At 53.1% G+C, this 20,222-nt stretch overlaps 1 protein-coding gene across 2 annotated transcripts; it reads left to right on the forward strand.

Moving 5' to 3' along the window:
- Positions 1–1,375: 1,375 nt before the first annotated feature.
- TMEM130 (transmembrane protein 130) lies at positions 1,376–18,830 on the forward strand. 2 transcript variants are annotated; one of them, XM_019422607.2, is made up of 8 exons: positions 1,376–1,685; positions 7,599–7,904; positions 9,489–9,648; positions 12,333–12,499; positions 13,128–13,212; positions 14,328–14,530; positions 16,985–17,097; positions 17,456–18,830. In XM_019422607.2, the coding sequence occupies exons 1-8, from the start codon at positions 1,601–1,603 to the stop codon at positions 17,642–17,644; spliced, it is 1,308 nt and encodes a 435-aa protein (XP_019278152.2). In that variant the 5' UTR covers positions 1,376–1,600; the 3' UTR covers positions 17,645–18,830. The 2 variants fall into 2 exon arrangements, with proteins under 2 accessions (XP_019278152.2, XP_019278154.2); XM_019422609.2 differs by having other exon boundaries at positions 1,378–1,685; positions 17,492–18,830.
- Positions 18,831–20,222: the final 1,392 nt, after the last annotated feature.

Below are 20,222 nucleotides of genomic sequence, written 5' to 3' on the forward strand. Positions count from 1 at the left end.
GTCAAGAGTCATACACTCTACCCACTGAGCCAGCTTGGAGCCCCTGCATTTAGTTTGTTTTAAAAGAAACTAATAACCAGATCTTTGAATAATGTTAAATAGTTAAATATCTGAATCTCAGTTTCTAACCTTAACAAACTTTTTTTTCCAAGCACAATTTTCTTCTCAGTTCCTGATGGACAAGCACAACTTTCCCAGGTCTGTAAGCAATTCTAATGATGACAGCCAACACTGATTGAGTGCAATGTCCAAAGCACTGTTCTAAGCATTAACTCATTTAATCCTGGCAACATATGTCATAGGGAGTATTTCCGTTTTCAAGAAAAGGAAAGTGAGGCACTGAGAGGAAGTGACTTTCCCAAGGTCACATAACTCTCAGGAAGGATCCAAAGTCTCCCGGTTCCTAGGCCTGGTACTGTCCCCATGCTGGTGACTGATGCTTCTGTGGAGTGACACCTACTAGCATTTTTAACTTTATGGGGGAAGGAGAGCTCACTCCAATCTGTTCCCCCTCCATCAAGGTGAGATGGCAGTGTGGCCAGCGGGCCCATCCTCAGTGGGGACCACAGCTGTCACAGAGACAGAGGCCATACCTATAGGTGCCTTCACTCCCATGCTGCAATTCAAGTAGTGGCCCATCAGTGCCCACCAGGCCAGAGGGGCCATCCAACCCCCACCCCCACCCCCTCTGGGTGGGATCCCTTGCCCAAGTACAGAGGAAAGCAAAGGCAGAGCTGAGACAGGGATCCTGGTAACCAGCGTCCAGTCTTGAAGGCCAGACAGGCAGAGCCACCTTCCAGAAGGAAAGACATGTTCCGCTCCGTTAAGGCAGGTGGAAGCGCCTGCCTAGGCCAAGGCGTGTCCAAGGAGGGGCCTGGTCACTCCTCCTTGCAGTTCTCTGAGTGTCACAAGGCCCTCAGTGACAGCTAGGGCCCTGGTGTGAGCACGAGCCCATTTTACAGCAAGCACAGAGAGGAACGTCATGTCTCAGGGTGGGCACCTGAGCCCCTCTCTCCGGGAGGATATGAGGCGTTTGCAGGCCCTTCTCCCAGCGCCTGGCACACAGTGAGAGCTCCAAGTGAACGAGGAGCCGCATCTCCAAATCGTGTGCGTCAAGAGGGAAAATGGCACCTGGAGAAGAACCGAAAGGGGCCTGCGCGCGGCTTTGCAGCGGTGCGCGCGCCTCAGGGGACGCTGAGTCAGAGCCGGCGGGCGCGGACGCGGGGCGCTGAGAGGAGGGGAGGATCGTGGGGAGGATCGTGGGGAGGAGAGGAGTAGAGGGAGAAGAGGGGAGAGGAGGGGGAGGCGGCGCAGGCGACGGGAGCGCGGACTCGGGGAGGCGGGGGCTCGTGCGGACCGAAGGGGGTGCGGCGAGAGGAGGGAGGGACGCGGGGAGGGGGCGCGGCGCGGCTGACGCGGGCCGGGGTCGGCGCGGCTGGCTGTGGGCGGCGGCGGCGCGCAGCGACACAGCGTCGCGAGGCGAGGACGAGCGAGCGCCGCGCCCGCATCTCCCCGCGCAGCCCGCCCCGCGCGCCCCGAGGAGCGGCCGCCGCCGAGCCTGCCGCGTCCCCTCGGCGCTCCTGCCGCTCCCGGCGCAGCCATGGCCCCGGCCCTCTGGCCGCGCCTCAGCCGCGTCCTCTGGCTCGCCTGCCTCCTGCCCTTGGCCCCGGCTGGGGTGGCCGCAGGTAAGGCGCCGCGCCCTCCGCTGGGCCTCGGAGCGGTCTCCGGCGGGCGCTCCAGCCGCCAGCCGCGGCCGCGGAGGTGGCGCCGTGCGCTCTGCGCGCGCCTTCTTCCTCCCGGGAGACCTCCGCAGCGCGCTGCGGAGGAGAGCGTGGCCAGCCGGCCCCTCGAAGCCCTCTCATCTCTCCCTCCATCCTTCTCCCCAGACGTCGTCCCGGCACTCGAGGGGTCTCCCCGTGCTCCTCGGTTCCCGCTGCCACCTCCGGATCGCCCCTGCCCTGGGAACCGCGCGCGGTGGCCGGTGCATCCGGGGGAATGGCTGGGGACCTCGCAGCCGCTGGGGGGGGGGGGGAGCGGTGAGGAGGACGATGCGGGGACACCGGGAGTGTGCGGGTCGGTCATCACGCCACAGCCCCCCAGGGAGCGCGGGCAGGTTGCCCCGGAGCAGCGCCTTTAAATGTCGCCTTATCTGGAGAGGTACCCCCCCCCCCCATCCCCGCTCGAGGAAGACTTTGGCGAGGTTGCGATTTTAGAGTCCAAGAGGCCAGTCTGCCATTTCGTCTTTGGAATGGTTTCCAAAATGGACCCCAAGCTGACAGGTTCTGCTGGGTGCTCCCCCCAACCCCACCGCCGGAAGGCCAGCATTAACCTTTCTGCCACATTTTGGTGACAACAAAAGGACCCGGATTGGAGAGTTGTTGGGGGACAGGTGGGATGTGGACAGCTCTGGGGATGTGCTTGTGTTAAATATCCAACATTTTTTCATTACGCGCCCCCTTCCAATAATGGTAGAAAGAGGAAGAGATTTAATCAAAATTGTGAAAGAAAAGCCCCAAGGTAAAATAAAAACCTGCATCTTAGGGATGAAAATAGAATTTTGTGGGAATTATGTTTGGTCAGGATTACCTGCTTCCCTCCTGGAAATTCACAGAGAGACGGGGTCTCCTGTCCATTGGGTTTACCTGTGTTCAGAAGTGATCAATGGTGGCCAAAATTCTAAAAAAAAAAAAAAAGAAAAGGTAAATTAATTTTTTGGAGATCATGTGTGGTTTCCAGCCTGGCCTATTCGTGATGTGAGCCAGAGAGCCGGGAATGAGGTTGGGGAGCATACCTTCTCCCACAGGAAAAGCAGAGAGACTTGGAAGCCCTTTCTATTCTTCCTGGGGTTTGGGTCAGCCCACACCAGGTGCCTCCCACATGAGAGGCATAGGCCAGAGTCCTTGTCCTGGATCATTCGTTAATTCCAGGTTATGTTCAGATTTCAGACGTACCCTGGGAAGTGTTTGAGGCTACCTACATGGGCAGTGTGAAAGAACTGACGTAGCCATTTTCTAGAACGTTCCAGGTTCCCACATGCTGTGTCGTCAGGGAAAATGCGCTCCAAGTGGAGGCCCTGGGGACCTGCTAGTGAGTGAGTGTTGCTTCTGTGGGTCAGGCTTCCTGGCAGTGGCCACTTCACTTTGTGCTTTGACCCTTTCAGCTCTGGGTCACTCAGTGCACCCATGGAGCCCCCTCAGCCCCTCCCTTAGCTGTTCTGTACTCCAAGGCCATGTCGCCTGGGCTCCCCAACCTGAAAAGATGGGTTTAGATGGGGAGGGCAATAGGACTCGGGCTTGGTTCCATCAGCCACAAGTGGCACAGCCTTCACGGTCCACTTGGATGCCCTGCGCCCTTCTGAGAGCCCTGACAGAGAGGAGCAGCATCACCAGGGGCGTGAAACATCTGCTTTAAAAAAAAAAAAAAAAAAAAAAAAAAAAAAAAAAGCTTGAGAAAAAATGTCCTTGGAGCCTCCTTGTGTCTGGACAGGTGTGGGGGCTCTTAGGAGCTGGGCCAGTGTCTGTAGCCACAGCCCTTCCCCGCCCCCACCCATCCCTCCTCCCAGCCAGTCTGCTCTCTAGTGAGTTCTATTCCCCTGGCAACGGATCTGCGTAGCTCTGACATGCGCCTGTCTCCAGTCTCGTTGCAGATGCTGGATGGCCATTAGCATGCAGCCGAATGTCCCTGCCACCTGCCAGCCTCGCTCTGGCCCACACTCCTCGCCTGGGGTGGGGGGGTGGGGGCTGGAGCAAGAGGGAGAAGGGAGGAGATGGTCTTTCTGTGAAGCCTGGCAGCCAAAGGGAGGGAGAAGAGAACTCAGCCCAGGGGAGGGGGTGGTGGGTACGGATCTGCTTGGTGACTCCAGGTAGTTCCACGGGGACCTCAATGCACTCCTTTCCCTCAGTGTAAAATACACACTGTATTTTCTTGCAGGAATTTCTGCCATAGCATCTGGAACTCTTTGGGATTAAGACACCACAGGTCCCGTTTTCAGTGCCAGTCCAAATGAGCGTACAGTCCAAAATATGGCTCTGGGGAAGGGGATTCAGAACAGGGAATATGTGACATGGACGAGGGGAAAGGCTGGAGCAGGAGTCCCTGGTGGGGGCAGGTAGTGCGGCCACAAGGCAAATGGGATGCCACTGAGGACCCACACTCGCTCTTGTCCCAGATTTGCTGAGTCTAGCGGGTCTCTCATGAGCTCCCTGAGGGCAGGAAGTGTGTCCTGTACTTCTGGGTCCTTCCCAGCACTTGTGGGGCACAAGGCAAAGGGCTCAGTCAGTACCACCTGGGTGAATGTTCTCCTGGGGCACTGCTAGGTGGGCTGGTCCCTCAGCCACACTCTTCTCTCCAGGTGCCATGGTCAGCAGCAGTGTTGAACACCTACTATGTGCCAAGCACTTTGTTAGGCACATGGGGAGATAGGATAACCCCTACCCTCGAGCTTGTGGTGCACCTGCCAAAGGAGACAAAGAAACCTTCATCCCAACTCAGGAGGGTTGGGACCACTGAGTGCTCAGGCTGTTCAGAGAGCACTGAGGGGGTGAGGGGTTGAGGGAAGGCTTCCTGGAAGAGGTTATATCCCCTGACATGTAGGTGGAGAAGGGCAGTGAGGACAGCATGTGCAAAGACCCCGAGGCTAGGAAGGACAGAACATGGGGGAGAAGCTGTAAGAGTTAAAGCGGCCGGCCCCAGCATGGATGTGCCAAGATGTGAATTTGGACTCCACACTGAAGCTGGTCCATGAACACATTAGCATGGAGGAAGGTTGTTGGTGGGGGTGGGAGGGATGATGCTGAGATGGGGAAGGACTGGAGGCCGAGGGCCAGGGCCAAGGATGAAGCCAGTAATGCTGGCCTTCAGCAATGCTAGTAGTGATGAAGGGGAAGCAAATGTGCCTGGCTGGAAGGGGTAGTAACAAGGCCCTAGCGTAGATTCCTGGGACAGCTGGTCCCTCCAGGCCCAACAGAGAGCAATGGCAGAAAATGGGGAGGGGAGAACTCCAGAGGGTCTAGAGCCAGCACCTTCCAACGGAACATTGTGATGAAGGAAATATTCTACGTCCGTGCTGTCCAGAAGAGTAGCTACTAACCACCCCTGGCTATGAAGCACTTGAAATGTGGCTAGTGCAACCGAGGAACTGAATTTTTAGTATTGGTTAGTTTTAAGTAATCAAATTAAGTTAAGCTTAATTACCTGTGGCTAGTAGCTACTCTTTTGCTCAGTGCAGGTCTGGAGCCCAGAAAGTAGGTCTGTTACTTGGTTTCTTTCAGGAGGTGCTTAAAGACAGGAGAGCAGGTGCGTGAGGCCAGGAAGGTGGGTGGGAGTGAGTGAAATAAATGAGCAGAGTGAGCCTTGCAGCCCCTCCAGCCTTCCTTCTGCATCACTTCTTCTGGTGAGGCGTATGCTGTCGTAGGCTGGACGCTCTCGAACCTGGAGCCCTTGAGAAATCTCACCTATAGAGGAAATTTACAAATGACAGGAAAATAGTCACTAAGACACAGCAGTAATGCTATTGACAAGAGGGAAGGGTTCTGTGAATCAAACTACACAGGCTTGGGGCTCCTGACTGGCTCAGTCAGTAGGGCATGAGACTCGATCTCATGAGTCCGAGCCCCATGCTGGGGGTTGAGTTTACTTGAAAAAAGAAAAAAAAAAAGATACACCTGCTTGATGGATTCTCATGCCAATAGTGAAATTCACATTAGTGCAACCATGGACATGACACATGAGAAAATAATTCAAAATTGTGTGCAGAGTATGATTATGTCTCAATTAAAATAAATTAAAAACTTCTAGGGGCACCTGGGTAGCTCAGTCAGTTAAGCATCCAACTCTCAGTTTTGGCTCAGGTCATGATCTCACGATTTTAAGAGTTTGAGCCCCGCATGTTCCCGCATGTTCGAGTCCCACATCAGGCTCTGTGCTAACGTGCGGAACCTGCTTGGGATTCTCTCTCTCCCTCTCTCTTTCTCTGCCCCCTCCCCTGCTCAAGCTGTCTCTCTCAAATAAATAAACTAAAAAAAATTTTTTTTAATAAATTTTAAAAAATTTAAAAACTCCTGTGCGTCAAAAACAGACATGAGGACAGCAGTATGGTTGTAACTGTTGTCCTTAGGAGGTAGGATAATGGGACACGTCTACTATTCTTTACACATATGTATGTATTACTTTTATGATGGAAAGAAACCTTATTTTAAAAATCTTACCTTGTTTGTATGACAAAATGTTGTGCAGCTATGTAAAGCAATCAAAGAATAATGACTTCGGAAAATGCCCATGATACAGAATTGGAAACAATGGAACATGTAATTCCAAAGTACGAGCATAATTTTTTTTTTTTTAAGTAGGACATGCCCAAATTTGGTAACAGTGATTGTTACTGGTTATTTTAATTTTTTAAGTTTATTTATTTATTTTGAGAGAGAGAGCAGGGGAGGGGCAGAGAGAAAGAGAGGAAGAGAGAGAATCCCAAGCAGGATCCACACTGTCAGCGCAGAGCCTGATGCGGGGCTTGAACTCATGAACTGTGAGATCATGACCTGAGCCGAAACCAAGACTCGGATGCTTAACTGACTGAGCCACCCAGGTACCCCAATTATTTTAATTTTTAATAAAATTTTTTAATTTTTAATTTTCTCTATTTTCAGTTTACAAGCAGTCTTCCCTTCAATGTGGTAGTTGGGAAGGGAGTGTTACTTAAAAGCCCTCTTGCCCAACCTCTGTCCCATATGCTCAAGGCCCTGTTCTCTGCTGGGATCCTGCAAGACTAATTCCCAGGTTCCCCGTAAGAGCTGCATCCTCAGGATTTCATTTCAAGTCCCCCAAGGAGTCAACTGGTGGTGTCACACAGTTGCTGCATTGTCCCCAGCAGAAATCCCAGAGGTTGCTTGGAACAATGCAGTCCAGTCAGACCATCTGTGATAATGAAGATATTCTGTATCTGTGCCAATATGGCGACCCTTAGCCACACGTGGCTGTTGAGCGCTTGAAATGAGGCTACCGTGACTGAGAACGTGGGCTTTAACTTTTGTTTCACTTTAGTCAAAACTCAGACAGCCACGCGTGGCCAGTGCGGATCTAGAACCTCTTCCTTTACAGATTCAGAAACCGACCACGATGGAAGAGGGCTTGGCTCGAATCAAAGTGAACCTTTGTCCCAAGGCTTGTTCTGTCACTAGGCGTTAGGACTCTTACAGGGTCCAGACTCAGCTTTGTGTTTCAGATTGGAGTTTTGTTTGACATGTAGTCTGGTCCAAAAGACCAGGTAATAGAGGGCATTTTTTGGCAGCTAATCCCTCCTGTGACATACATTGGCAGTTATTTTCACAGCTGAGAAATAAGTCTGGCCGGGTCAGGCCTGTGTTCTGGAAGGCCCTGCTTGGCTGGCATAAAAAGAAAATATATGGAGTCAGTTGGGCCTGGGTTTGAATCCCAGCTTGACAATGAACTAGCCATATGACCCTTGGGCAAGTCACTTGAGCTGCCTGGGCCTCAGTTTCTCCACTTGTAGAATAGGATAATAAAAGCCAGCCCAGACAGGGACAGTGGGGTTCCTTGTCACACCTCTCCTGAAATAGTCTTTGTCTCTGGGCTTCCAGGGCTATATGAACTCCGCCTCACCACCGATGGCCCTGCCACCACAGGGGCGGAGGTGACCCTCACAGCCAGCCTGGTGGCCAACGAAAATGGCAGCCTGGTCCTGCCCTCCAACACCCGCGTCTACCGCTTCCACTGGATCCATACCCCGCTGCTGCTCACGGGGAAGACTGACGAGGCTTTCAGCTCCACCATCCGCGCCGTGGGGAACGTGCCCGGGGACTTCCCTGTCTCCGTCTGGGTCACCGCTGCCGACTGCTGGATGTGCCAGCCCGTGGCGAGGAGCCTCCTCGTCCTCCCCATCACAGGTGAGGCCCTTTTCTGTTTGCTACTTTGCCTTCAAATGTGGGGCAGAGGAAAACATCCAGCCTGGTCAGTAATCACATAAACCCAAAGTAGACTCATGGTCCCTTCTGTGTTTGTTAACAGAGGATCAGAAAATGGCAATACCCACTGCTGGCAGGGTTGTGCTGCAAGGGACACTGAAAGCAAATGTTGCTCCTAGGGGTACATACATTAACACAGCCCTCTGGAGAGCAGCTGATTCGTATGTATCAATGGTTATGCACTGTTTCAGCTTTTGGTCTGTCCGTTCTCATTCCTCCCACCTTCCTACCCCACCACTGCTCTCTCCTTCCAAAAAGGCCCTGCTCTCTTGGAGTATATTTGTCTTCAGGAAATGCATTTCCATTTGGGTAATGCTTTGTGCACAAAAATGTTCCTGGCAGGGGTGTGTGTAATATCTAATAACGGAAGAAAACATTAGCCAAACTAAGCATACAGCCGTAAGGGAACTAGCTAAGTATATGGATATAATTTGTATAACGAATAACAATGATCTTTCCAAACAACTGATAATGTTCTGGGGAATACTCGTGGGTATTAGATTTTAAAAAGCAAAGCGCAAACTTCTATAGCCAATTTGATCAACTGTTTAATATATGCATGTGTACGTAATACCCCAGCTATTAACGTAGGCACAAATGCTTTGCAGTTCTTCAAAACATCAACAATAGTTGTGTTTGAATGATAGGCAGTTTCTTTTTTTATTTTTTACTTAAATGTTTATATTTTTGAGAGAGAGAGAGAGAGAGAGAGGGAGCGAGCTTGCACCAGTGGGGGAGGGACAGAGAGAGACGGAGACAGGATCCGAAGCAGGCTCTGCACTGACAGCAGAGATCCCAATGTGAGGCTTGACTGTCTCACAAACCGTGAGATCATGGCCCAACGTGGGGCTCAACTGAACTCACAAAATGTGAGATCATGACTTAAGCCAAAGTCGGAGACTTAACCAACTGAGCCACCCAGGTGCCCTAATGATAGGCAGTCTCTTTTGTTTTCATTCTACTTTTCTGCATTTTCCAAATGAGCTTTATCAGGCACGCCTTACTTTCTGCTTTTGGGTTGAAAAAAAATGAGTACCTAAATTTTTTTTTTTTTACAGACAGAGACACAGAACGGTGGTCCTTACCCAGCCCAGCATACTGGGTACAGAGCCGATCAGTAGACATGCTCATTTTTTTTCTAGACTCTAATAATTTGAAATATCTCTCAAAAACTTCTTTCAAAGCCTACGCATTTCCTTCTGGTCCTGGGCATCTTTTGTGCTAAGAAAGTTCAGGATCCTGGCGAAAGGGGTGCAGGAGCAACGCTGAGCATGTGATGTGTGCCATGAGTCTGCACCAGTGTCCGTGCAGCAGAGGCAATGATGTGGGGGGCGTGCGCCTCTGTGTTCAGGGACCCGCAGCGTCCTCTCCTGCCACCACCCAGCCCTGACAGCCAGAAGGGCAGGGCAGGGAGAGGCTGTCCTGCCAGCTAGCATGTGAGGTCACTCCCTGGCTCCGCCTTCCCCTTCCCTTGGTGGACTCACCCACCTTCGGTCTCTCTCCCAGAGCTCCTCGTGGGGAACCTCGTTGTCTCCCAGAACACCTCCCTGCCCTGGCCCAGCTCTTACCTCACCAAGACAGTCCTTAAAGTTTCCTTCCTCCTCCATGACCCGAGCAACTTCTTCAAGACCGCCTCATTTCTCTACAACTGGGACTTCGGAGATGGGTATGCTCTTCCCTCTTGATGCCCCAAAGTTTTGGCCTATGGGTGGTGGCCCCATTGTCCCATGCAGAGTGCTCTGTACTCTCTGACCTTCACCTGCCCATTCTCTCTCTCTCTCCAAACATTCCTTCAACACCTGCTCTGTATCAAGCTCGGGGTGTGTGGGGACCAGTGGTGAGTTAGTCACAGGACCTGCCTTCTAGGTGCCTGCAACCTAGTAGAGGAGGTCATTGGTGCCCCCAGACAGCCTTTTAAGAAAGGTCAGAGTAGAATTTTTCTCCATTTGACTCCGGAAGGACGTACCTGGGTGATGGCGTGTGAGATTATACGCATGTGTTAGAACTCGGGTGTTATAGCTTCATTTCTCCTGACTTCTCCTCTCCAAACAAGCCAGGCTGGAGGAGGCAGGTCAGGAAGTGGGTCAAGCACTGAGCTCCAGCAGCCCCAGCAGCCAGCCCCCAGATACCCTGAGCTCATGTGAGGGTGAGTGCCCCGTGGAGACCCCTCACTCCACTTAGGTCCCGTCAAGTCCCGGGCTGATGGTCCTTCCCACTCTATTCCATATTTTTCCGCCTTTCACTTCTTGGCGGTCCTTATGATATTTTTCAGTCTGGCAGAGAAACAGACCAATTTTCCAAGTTCATCGAAGGCTTAGTAATCTTTCTCACGCACCACTCCTCACCCCCACGAGACTTAGAGGCCCAGCATGCTTTCTTATGTACAGTAATCAATTAGAGAGCAAAGTGGGGACTCCTCCTAATTATAGCAAAAATAGTTCATAAAACAAACACAGGAACACACTTACCTGGAAATGGGCAAGATCCCGTGTGAAGAAAACAATAGGGTGTGCCAAGAGGTATCAAAGATTTGAGTAGATGCATATGTACATCATGTCCAGGACCAGGATGCTGAATCTTAATATTGTAAAGATGCCCATTTCCTTCCAGTTATCCTGTAAGCTTGATGCAAATCCAATAAATATTCCAATAAGTATAATTTCTGGAATGTGACAAAGCTTCTACAGTGCATCTAAATTTGGCGCGTAAATACACACATATACACACACGTACATATATTCGTATACACAAATGTATATATACGTGTGTATGTATATAAAAACATATATGGTTATAAACATATATGTGGTTTTAGAACATAAAGGACATCTAGAACATCTGTCTCAAACCAGGGGACAGCATCTATATTAATTAGGGGCATTTCTTTTAATATTAAATGCTTTATTTACTATTGTTACTATATTTGAACATTCTTACTAGCCAATGAAATAAAACAAGAAAAAGAAATGAGATATAAATATTGTAAAGCAGGAGACAAAAACATCACACACAGATGGCCTAGAAAACACAAGAGACCCAACTAAAAAAATCTTAGAACTAAAAAGAGATTTTAGTAATATGGGTGCTTACAAAACAAAAATCATAGCCTTTCCATATGATGGCAATGGAAAAAATCTTTCACAATAGTTATAAACTGTAAAAGCTGAGAGAATGAACTTAACCTAAAATTGTAGGATTTCTGTGGATAAAACCACAGATTATACCTAGAACCTCAAAAAGACTTTTAAGAGAGAATTTCTGAATATTGTCAGAAGGAAAAAAAAGATCATCAAAGCAGAATAATGATGAATGGGGTTGGGGAGTACAATTAGAAATACATAAATGTATTTTAAAAACTACAAATCACAAAAGTGTGTTCAGTAGAACAGAATGGAAAAGGCAGACACAAATCAAAGTTTAAATGCACATCTAGTATATGATAACAGTGGTATTTCTAGCCAGTGAGTAAAGACATATTACTTATTTAATAAATGTTACTAGGACAGTGGGTTAACTATTTAGAAGAAAAACAATCTGATCCTTAACAAGAGCAATTCCAGATAGATTACAAAGTACACATAATGAGCCAGGACTAGATTGAAATGTAGATGATCCCCTGCAATTGGATGACTTGGCAGTGGGGAAAGCATTTTGTAAGAATAAAAACAGGCAGACACTATAAAGGAAAAAAATGCTAGATTTGGCATCACTAGATTTAATATCTGAGTATGAAAGAAGTAAATCAAACCAAAAGACAAGGTTAAACTGGGAGAAAATATTTGGAAAATAGGTAAAGGTTTGTTAAACTTCATATATAAAGAGCATTGAGAAATCAACACAAAGATTTTCTTTATTGTTATTAGACTTGCTTTTGAAGTAATTCAGGTAATTGCAGGAATTTATATACTTTATATGGAGGTATGATTCTCTATTACAATGAGAAAAGTAAGGCTTACATTTCTATACATAAGACATCTAGAATTGAGATTTAAAGCCAAGTATGTCTTAACTCCAAAGTTCATATTTTTTTCCCTCCCAGGATTGTCCTTGTCTCTAATGCAGGGCCTCTTTTAGATTCCTGGCTGAAGGGGGCAGAGCACTTCCTGGCAGGTGACAGGCACTTGTTGCTGGGAGTTCTCCTACCTGTCACTTACAACCACGAGGATGACAGGCAGCCACTTGACCCAAGCATAGCTGACCTTGCGTCCTGGTGGCTCTGGGGGCTGCTGCTGTGATGACCAGTGGTTTTCTCACAAGGCATTGGGGGCTGAGCTTGTCACCCCGCAGACACCCCTGACTCTGAGAGGTCACGTGAGTCACTTCCGTTGTCTCCCTCCTGCCACCTTACAGCACCCAGATGGTGACTGAAGATGCAGTGGTCTACTACAACTATTCGATCATTGGGACCTTCACCGTGAAGCTCAAGGTGGTGGCAGAGTGGGAACAGGCAACGCAGGATGCCGGGAAGGGCATCGTGCAGAAGACAGGAGACTTCTCTGCCTCCCTGAAGCTGCAGGGTGGGTCCCTGGGGGCTGGTGCAGGTTGAGCACGTGGCCCCTTGGGCAGCCCTGGGCACCACTCCTTCCAAGGTTGGATCAGGCGCAGATCAGAGGGGCTCTGGTCGGGCCCCGGATTGGGCTTGGCTGTGCACCCCCTGTTCTTGTTCCCCTGGCATCCCCTCTGCGTGGTCTGTCATCATCCCCGCTTCTAAGAGGGCACTGAAGGCCACAGAGGAGGTCACGTGGTCACCAGACCCCAACCCGCCTCTCCCCGACTCTGGCAAGAAGGGGCGCTTGGGCCCCTGTGGCAGATTTCTCCGTGTGCTGCCGGGCAGGCTAATGGGCCCGGTGCTTTCCCCACTGTGCCCAGGCGATGGGGGAGGGGCACTGACACCGAGCCAGCCCTTGGTCCTGGTTCCCAGAGCTCCGCCTGCTTCCTCCAGTGTCCTCACTCTGAGCGGGCTCTGGAACCTGCTGCTGTTGGGGAGGCAGGACCCAAGCACGCCCGGGACAGACCTCCCACCTGCCTTTGGAAGGGAGAGCCTGGGGGAGGACAAGGCGGTGGTCACACGGCCCCGAGCTGTGGGAGCACTGAGACAGCTGTCCTCAGTCTCCGGGTCTAACGGGGCCCCTCTCTGCCTTTCAGAAACCCTTCGAGGCATCCAGGTCTTGGGGCCCACCCTAATTCAGACCTTCCAAAAGATGACAGTGACCTTGAACTTCCTGGGGAGGTGAGTGAACCCCACGGTGGACAGCGGGTGACGCATTGCCCTGCCCATACTCTCCCATGGGTGACCCTGAGCCTGCTCCATCTCCTGAGGGGCCCCAGGTTTAGGGGCCGGGGAAGGCTTATGCCACCTTGCCCTGCAGCCATGGGGGAGCTGCGGGCAGGGCTCCACACCCGAGGTCCCGGGGAGGGAGCACGGGCCCTTTAGAGCTGTCTGCGGTGTGGGTGTTGAGGCAAAGGCAGGTGTGGAAGCAGCCGTGTGAAAAGCCCTCTGTATGTGGCTTCGGTCTGCTTCCATGGCCTCAGAAAGGAGACCGTCCCGGGTAGGAACTGGCCTGGCCGTCAGCAAGAACAGCCTCGGGCCGAGTTTGTAGTAAGCGACAGAGAAGCTGGACATGTTCTCTGCACAAGGGTGGACGGAGCTGCAGAGGTCAGCGGCCGGGGCCCAGCCCTCTGAGGACCCTTGTCCCTTAACCCCGGGACATGACGGCGGGAAGCAGGTCTAGATGGGGAGCAAGCAAAGTGGCCAAGGAACGAGGAAGATGCGCCATGGGGCTGGAGTTGGTCTTTGGAGCTTTCCGGGAGCTTTGGGGGCAGGGGCTTGGTCCTTGAAGAATGGGGTGGGAGCTACTCGGACTCGGCAGATGTGATGGTTGAGGGGGCGGGGGGGGGGGTTTACCAGCCTGTCCCCGTTTGCTTCACTAAGCCTGGCATCCTCTTGGGCTCTGGGACCATCTTATGTACCTGTACCGTCATGTTCCCTTGTCTGGAAGGTGTAAAGAGGAAGGACCACCTAGAGGACAGCTAGGTGTTCTGTCCTGAAAAGTACACTGAAGTTCACGGCTGCCTGGCCTTTCTCAGACTTGGTCTGTGCTCCCATTCCTTGCTGAGCCGTATTTTTAACTTTTTATTTTATTTATTTTGGGGGGTGGGGGAGAGAAAGAGAGAGAGGGCGAGAGAGAGAGAATCCTGAGCAGGCTCCGCACTGTCAGCCTGACGTGGGGCTCGAACCCACGAACCACGAGATCATGACCTGAACGCGAACCAAAAGTCGATCGAGCCACCCAGGCGCCCCTTTTGCGGAGCCATTTCTGAAAAGACACCCCCATTTCCCCGCAGCCCTCCCCTGACCGTGTGCTGGCGTCTCAAGCCTGAGTGCCTCCCGCTGGAAGAAGGGGAATGCCACCCGGTGTCCGTGGCCAGCACGGCCTACAACCTGACCCACACCTTCAGGGATCCCGGGGACTACTGCTTCAGCATCCGGGCCGAGAATGTCATCAGCAAGACGCATCAGTACCACAGGATCCAGGTGTGGCCTTCCAGTAAGTGACCCCTCGTCCTCTGCTCCCGTGCCACCCAGGCCGCAACACACAGTCAAGCCTGCCACCGCCACCAGTATGCTCCCTCCAGCTGACCCACCAACGTGACAGTCATCGCTGAACCTCCTGGCCCGTGCCTGTACCTCCCCCAAACACCAGGGCCAGAGCACCCTGCGGTTCGACCACCACCACCCTCGCTGCTGCCGGCAGTCCCCTCCCCTCCCCCACACCAGTTGGGATGCCCACCGTCTGGACCACGTGCCATTGATCCATGCTGCCCAGCACCAACCCGGCTTTGTCTCTCTCTTGCCGCCATCACTCTCGCCACCGTGTCCTTCCCACATGTTACCAATGCCACGCTGTCCCCATCATGAATGCTGCTCCCCTAAATAAGCCACCACGATCACGAGCCTCCCTCCTCCACCATCTCCCCGATCCTGCCGCTGTTGCCACCATTAAAACCAGCGTCCCCAGTGGTAGCCTCAGACCCTCAGGATGTTGTGGTTCTCCTGGGGAGTGGGAGGTACTCACAAAGGTTCCTGTCATTTGTAAGGATCCCTGGCCATCTCCCCTGCAACGAATGCTCTTCTCTGAGTCATATCAGGCCCGGCCACTGGCTTATAGTCACAGGATTGGCCAATGGCGGCGTGAAGTTCTGCCCTTCTTTTCCAGGGGGGCTCTTCCGTGACCCCAGAAAAGCACTTCCTTACAGACAGGAGAAAGTGGATGCCAGAACCCTGAGGAAGGGTCTTTCAGGTGCCCACCCAGGTCCCAGCCTCTAGGGTACACGAAAAACCTTGCCGGCCGCACTTGCCCCCACGGTCAGCCCGGCAAGTGCCCCGGATGCTGCCACTGTCCCCTCCAGTCTCCCCAGTCCCTGTCTGAGCCATTGGGCAGATGCCGTGCTCCACTCTGGGCCCTGGCTGGCCTTGTGGAGAGACTCTGTGACCTGTGGCCATCGTCAGAGGTCTTGGGCGCTGCCTCCCCCAGATCTCCTGGGCACGGAGTGCCTGGGCTCCCCCTGAATTGTGCAGAGAAGATAGCATTCTGGGTAATCAGTGCTGCCTTTTCTTGGAAAGCACAGCCTCATGCCTTACTGTGGCATCTATACCAAGGGGCAGGGTCGGGGAGGAGTGAGGGGAACCCATACTTGCTGATCACCTGCCGTGCACCTGACACATTCATGCCCCTCACCTCGTGGCGTCCCCGAAGCAGCCTCATGGGTCAGTGTTAGCATCAGAGAGCTTGGTCAGAGCTGGGGTTCGAACCCAGGACCGCCTAACTGCAGACACTGGGTTGTTCCTGCTCCCCCGTGCAGTTTCCTGACAGGAGGGTCAGTGAGTGAGCCCAGGGCTGGTGGAGGGGAGAAAGCAACAACAAGTCACGAGGCTGCTTGGGTGTCCTCACAGCATGGCTTCCCATCCCCAGTGCACATCACCCAAGAGAGCAAGGAGGCAGCTGCGGTGTCTTTTATGGCCTGGACTGGGAAGTCGTCATTCCTGTCCTGTGCTGTTCGGTAGGAGCAAGCCATTGAGTCTAGCCCACGCTCAGGGTACACCTCTTGAAAGTGACTGTCAAGTAATATGTGCACACGTGTTATTTTTATTTTTTAAAGTTTATTTATTGGGGCACCTGAGTGGCTCAGTTGATAAAGCATCAGGCTCTTGGTTTCAGCTCAGGTCACGATCTCACGGCTTTGTGGGTTCGAGCCCCGCGTCAGGCTCTGCGTTGGCAGCACGGAACCTGCTTGGGATTTTCTGTCTCTTTCTGCTCCTCCCCAACTCACACTGTCTCTGTCTCTCTCTAAATAAATAAACTTTAAAAAAAATAAAGTTTATTTATTTAAAAAAATTTTTAGCGCATATTTATTATTGAGAGACAGAGCATGAGCATGGGAGGGGCAAAGAGAGGGAGACATAGAATCTAAAGCAGGCTCCGGGCTGTGAGCTGTCAGCACAGAGCCTGACATGGGGCTCGAACTCACAAACCGTGAGATCATGACCTGAGCCAAAGTCGGACGCTTAACCGACTGAGCCACGCGGGCGCCCCAGAGTTTATTTACTTATTTTGAGAGAGCGCATGTGTGTGCATATGCGTGTGTGAGTGGGGGATGGGCAGAGAGAGAAGGAGAAAGAATCCTGAGCAGGCTCCGCCCTGTCAGCACAGAGCCCTATATAGGGCTCGAACTCAGGAACCATGGGATCATGACCTGAGCCAAAATGAAGAGTTGGATGCTTAACGGATTGAGCCACCCTGGTGCCCCATGTGGACATATTTTAATGCCCTCACACACCCCAGCTTGGTTTTTGTAGAATCCTAGATGAGATTCTCAATGCATGTACATAAGGAAAAGATAGCTCCTGTGGGGTTTGACTGTCCTATGCCCCATTGTGGTCTGAGAGCGAGCCTTCTCCACCAACTCCCCAGACCCATGACCTCATCCTCTCTCACTCCCAGGCATCCAGCCGGCTGTCTTTGCTTTCCCGTGCGCCACACTTATCACCATGATGCTGGCCTTCATCATGTACATGACCTTGCGGAATGCCGCTCATCAGAAGGACATGGTGGAGGTGGGTATTCAGGGGGGTGGAGGCCGGGTCACCAGGCTCCGGCTGGAGAACGGGACCCGGAGGGGGTCTGGATGTCAGAGTGAGGTCCTGGGGCTGGGGAGGATGTGCCCAAGAGGCGCTCAGACTGGGCCAAGTTGAGTTGGCTCTTTCCCATGTGACTTAACTCCTGTGCTCACCCCTTGCCTAGCAGCTGTGCCCCTGGTAAGGGAGAGGGCAGCCACCACGGGGAGGCCCAGAGAGCAGAAAAGCCAAAGGCACAGGGAAAGCACTGTGTGTCTCCAGGCAGCTGAGCTCATAAGGCCACCTGAAGGGGGTCCGGCAGGCGGGTGATTGACCCATGGGGTTTTGTTCACCATAGGTGGCTGATTTTGACTTTTCCCCCATGTCTGACAAGAACCCGGAGCCGCCCGCTGGGGTCAGGTGCTGCTGCCAGATGTGCTGTGGGCCCTTCCTGCTGGAGACTCCATCTGAGTACCTGGAAGTTGTCCGTGAGAACCATGGGCTCCTGCCGCCCCTCTACAAATCCGTCAAAACTTACACTGTGTGAGCAGCCCCCAGTCCCGTCTCAGCGCTAACTGACTGCCCGCTGGGCGCTTCAGACAGGGTGGCGCGTGCCACCGAGGAGAGGGGTTCATGTGCGCGGGGCTGTCCACCCTGCTGGCCATCCATCCGTAGTTCCAGCTGCCGCCACGAGCCCCCCCCCACCTCAGCCCCACACCCCTGCCATCAGCCCATCTGTACAGTCCAGCCTCTGCTGTAAGCCCCTCTCAGTCAGCCCCACCCCACCCCCTTGCCTTTGAAGATCCCCAAGCAGGACCCCCAACACTCGACGGGGTCCCTCCTCTCTCCCAGGCGTGCCTGGCTGCCCCTCACCCATCCTTCCCATGTCAGCACTTTGGCCGTCCGTCTGCGGTTCGGGCTTCCCTCCCCCAGATGGCCCTGCCCAGGTCAGAGAACCAGGTGGATGGTCACCAATGGTTAAGGCTACGTCACAAAAGGTCGTATGTACGGAGACAAGTGCATGCGTGCACGCGTGCGCGCGCACACACACACACACACACACACACACACAAACACACAACATGCATCACACAGGGATCTCAGATGATTTCCTCTGTATCAGTTAATGTTCTCTGGGTCCTGAATTCGAACCAAAATGACATCTGACTTTTTCCATTTGGCCCCCACAGCTCCTCGTCCCGGTCCCTCCCTTTGTGCACTGTCCCTGTGGCTCCCGGGTCCCGTTTCCTGCCTGCTTGCTGTTGGGTTGGGTGCGGGCAGGGCTAACGCTTGGTGAGTGCGAAGTGCTTTCAAAATAGCGCCTTCATCCAGTGAGGAAGAGGCCTCACAGCAAAGGAGGAGGAGCACGCCGGTGGGGACGTGGGTTCACTGTGGGAGACGGTGTTCTTGCGTGGCCTTGGGAAGGAGGAGACAGGACTGGAGGGAGCCCGAGGGGGCTGGGCAGTGGCCCGTGGAGGGAGAGCACGAGGAGAGGGCAAGTGCAGGTGTAGAGAGAGGCCGCAATGAGGCCCCAGCACAGCCGCGCAGGAGCCTGGAGTCAGTGGGCCCTGTTTGGGGCAGGGCCAGGGCTGCGGGGGCAAAACCCCGTTGCCGTAATCTTTGCTGTCAGACTTTGTGCAGACAACAGCACTCCTGCTGTTTCCAGCTCATTCTCATGAAATACTGCCATTATTGCTGAATAAAGCTTGTGTGTTCTCAAATAGCCAAGCATATGCCAGGCAGCCAGAGTCCCTTTCTTTTCTGTGCGGGGGGGGGGGCGGTGGGGAGGGGGTTGGGCCTTGTGGCAGCAGGGCATCCCCTCTGTGTTCTCTGGCAGGTGTGGACGGAGCTGCTGTCTGGGGTGTCGGGGACCGGTCAGTCATGCTGACTAGTCTTCCTTAAACAGCCACCAGGACTCTGAGGCGGGTCTCGTGGAGGCGGGTCCGGTTCCACCCCCTCCTTCTCCCCCTGTGACTCCAACATGCAGCCAGGTTTGAGGCTCCGAGCAGACGAGCAGACGCTAGATGGAGTGGGGAGGAAGGCTGCGCTCAGGGGACTTGGAAACGCAGAGCCTTGGGCCCCACTCCCACCTGAGTCCGCACCTGCCAGGGGCAGCCACCTGTGTCCCCACAGGCCCGCGGGAGTCCTGGTGCCCCATCGAGTGTGAGCGCCTCTGGTCCCTGCAGGGCTTCTTGAACTTGGATGTGCCTGAGAATCACCAGAGGTCTTGCTAAGCCACAGACTTTCATCCGGGAGGTCATGAGTAGGGCCTGGGATTCTAGGTTTCTAACAAGATTCGAGATACCGCTGATGTTGCTGGTCCAAGGACCACACTTTGAGTTGCACACTCCGAGTCCACTTCTTCCTAAGCTCCTTTTCTTCCAGAAGAGGTTTGGGCTTTATAAAAAAATTTTTTTTAACATTTATTTATTTTTGAGAGAGAGAGAGAGAGAGAGAGAGCATGAGCAGGGGAGGGACAGAGAAAGAGAGGGAGACACAGAATCCGGAGCAGGCTCCAGGCTCTGAGCTATCAGCACGGAGCCCGATGTGGTGCTCGAACTCAAGAACCACAAGGTCATGACCTGAGCCAAAGTCGGGCCCTTTACCGACTGAGCCACCCAGGCACCCCCCCTTCCTTTTTTGAGACAGAGTGAGCAGGGTAGAGGGGCACAGGGAGAGAGAGGGGGAAAGAGAGAGATGGAGAGAATCTCAAGCAAGTTCCACACTCAGTGCAGAGCCTGATGCAGGACTTGAACCCACAACCCTGGGATCATGACCTGAGCTGAAATCGAGAGCTGAGCATTCAACTGACTGAGTCACCCAGGTGCCCCTGGGCTTTTTTCTTAATTACCTCCGTTCTCCCACCACCCTCACCACCCAACCCAGCCAGCGGGTGTGCCCCAAGCCCCAAGCTGGACATGGGTAGGAATGAACCCCAACCCCACCGTGGCTGTCCCACTCTGGGAAGCCCCACGTTTAATGAGCCAAGTCATTGGGGGAACTCTGTCAGGCTTCAGCATCATTGGCATATGGGGCAGATGCTGCCACCTACACCTTTGCTCTGTCCCCCAACCCGGGGTCGGTATGTCAGGCCTCGGGATGAGAAGGGACCTGAGTGTGTTGTG

Source organism: Panthera pardus, unplaced genomic scaffold (assembly GCF_024362965.1).
Source record: "Panthera pardus isolate Hobbes unplaced genomic scaffold, ASM2436296v1 HiC_scaffold_4, whole genome shotgun sequence".
Lineage (NCBI taxonomy): Eukaryota > Metazoa > Chordata > Mammalia > Carnivora > Felidae > Panthera > Panthera pardus.

Coding starts and splice junctions, on each gene's coding strand:
- TMEM130 (XM_019422607.2), top strand. CDS start 1,601: ATGGCCCCGGCCCTCTGGCCGCGCCTCAGCCGCGTCCTCTGGCTCGCC. Junction 7,905..9,488: donor CCTCGTCCTCCCCATCACAG/GTGAGGCCCTTT, acceptor TCTCTCTCCCAG/AGCTCCTCGTGGGGAACCTC. Junction 17,098..17,455: donor ATCAGAAGGACATGGTGGAG/GTGGGTATTCAG, acceptor TGTTCACCATAG/GTGGCTGATTTTGACTTTTC.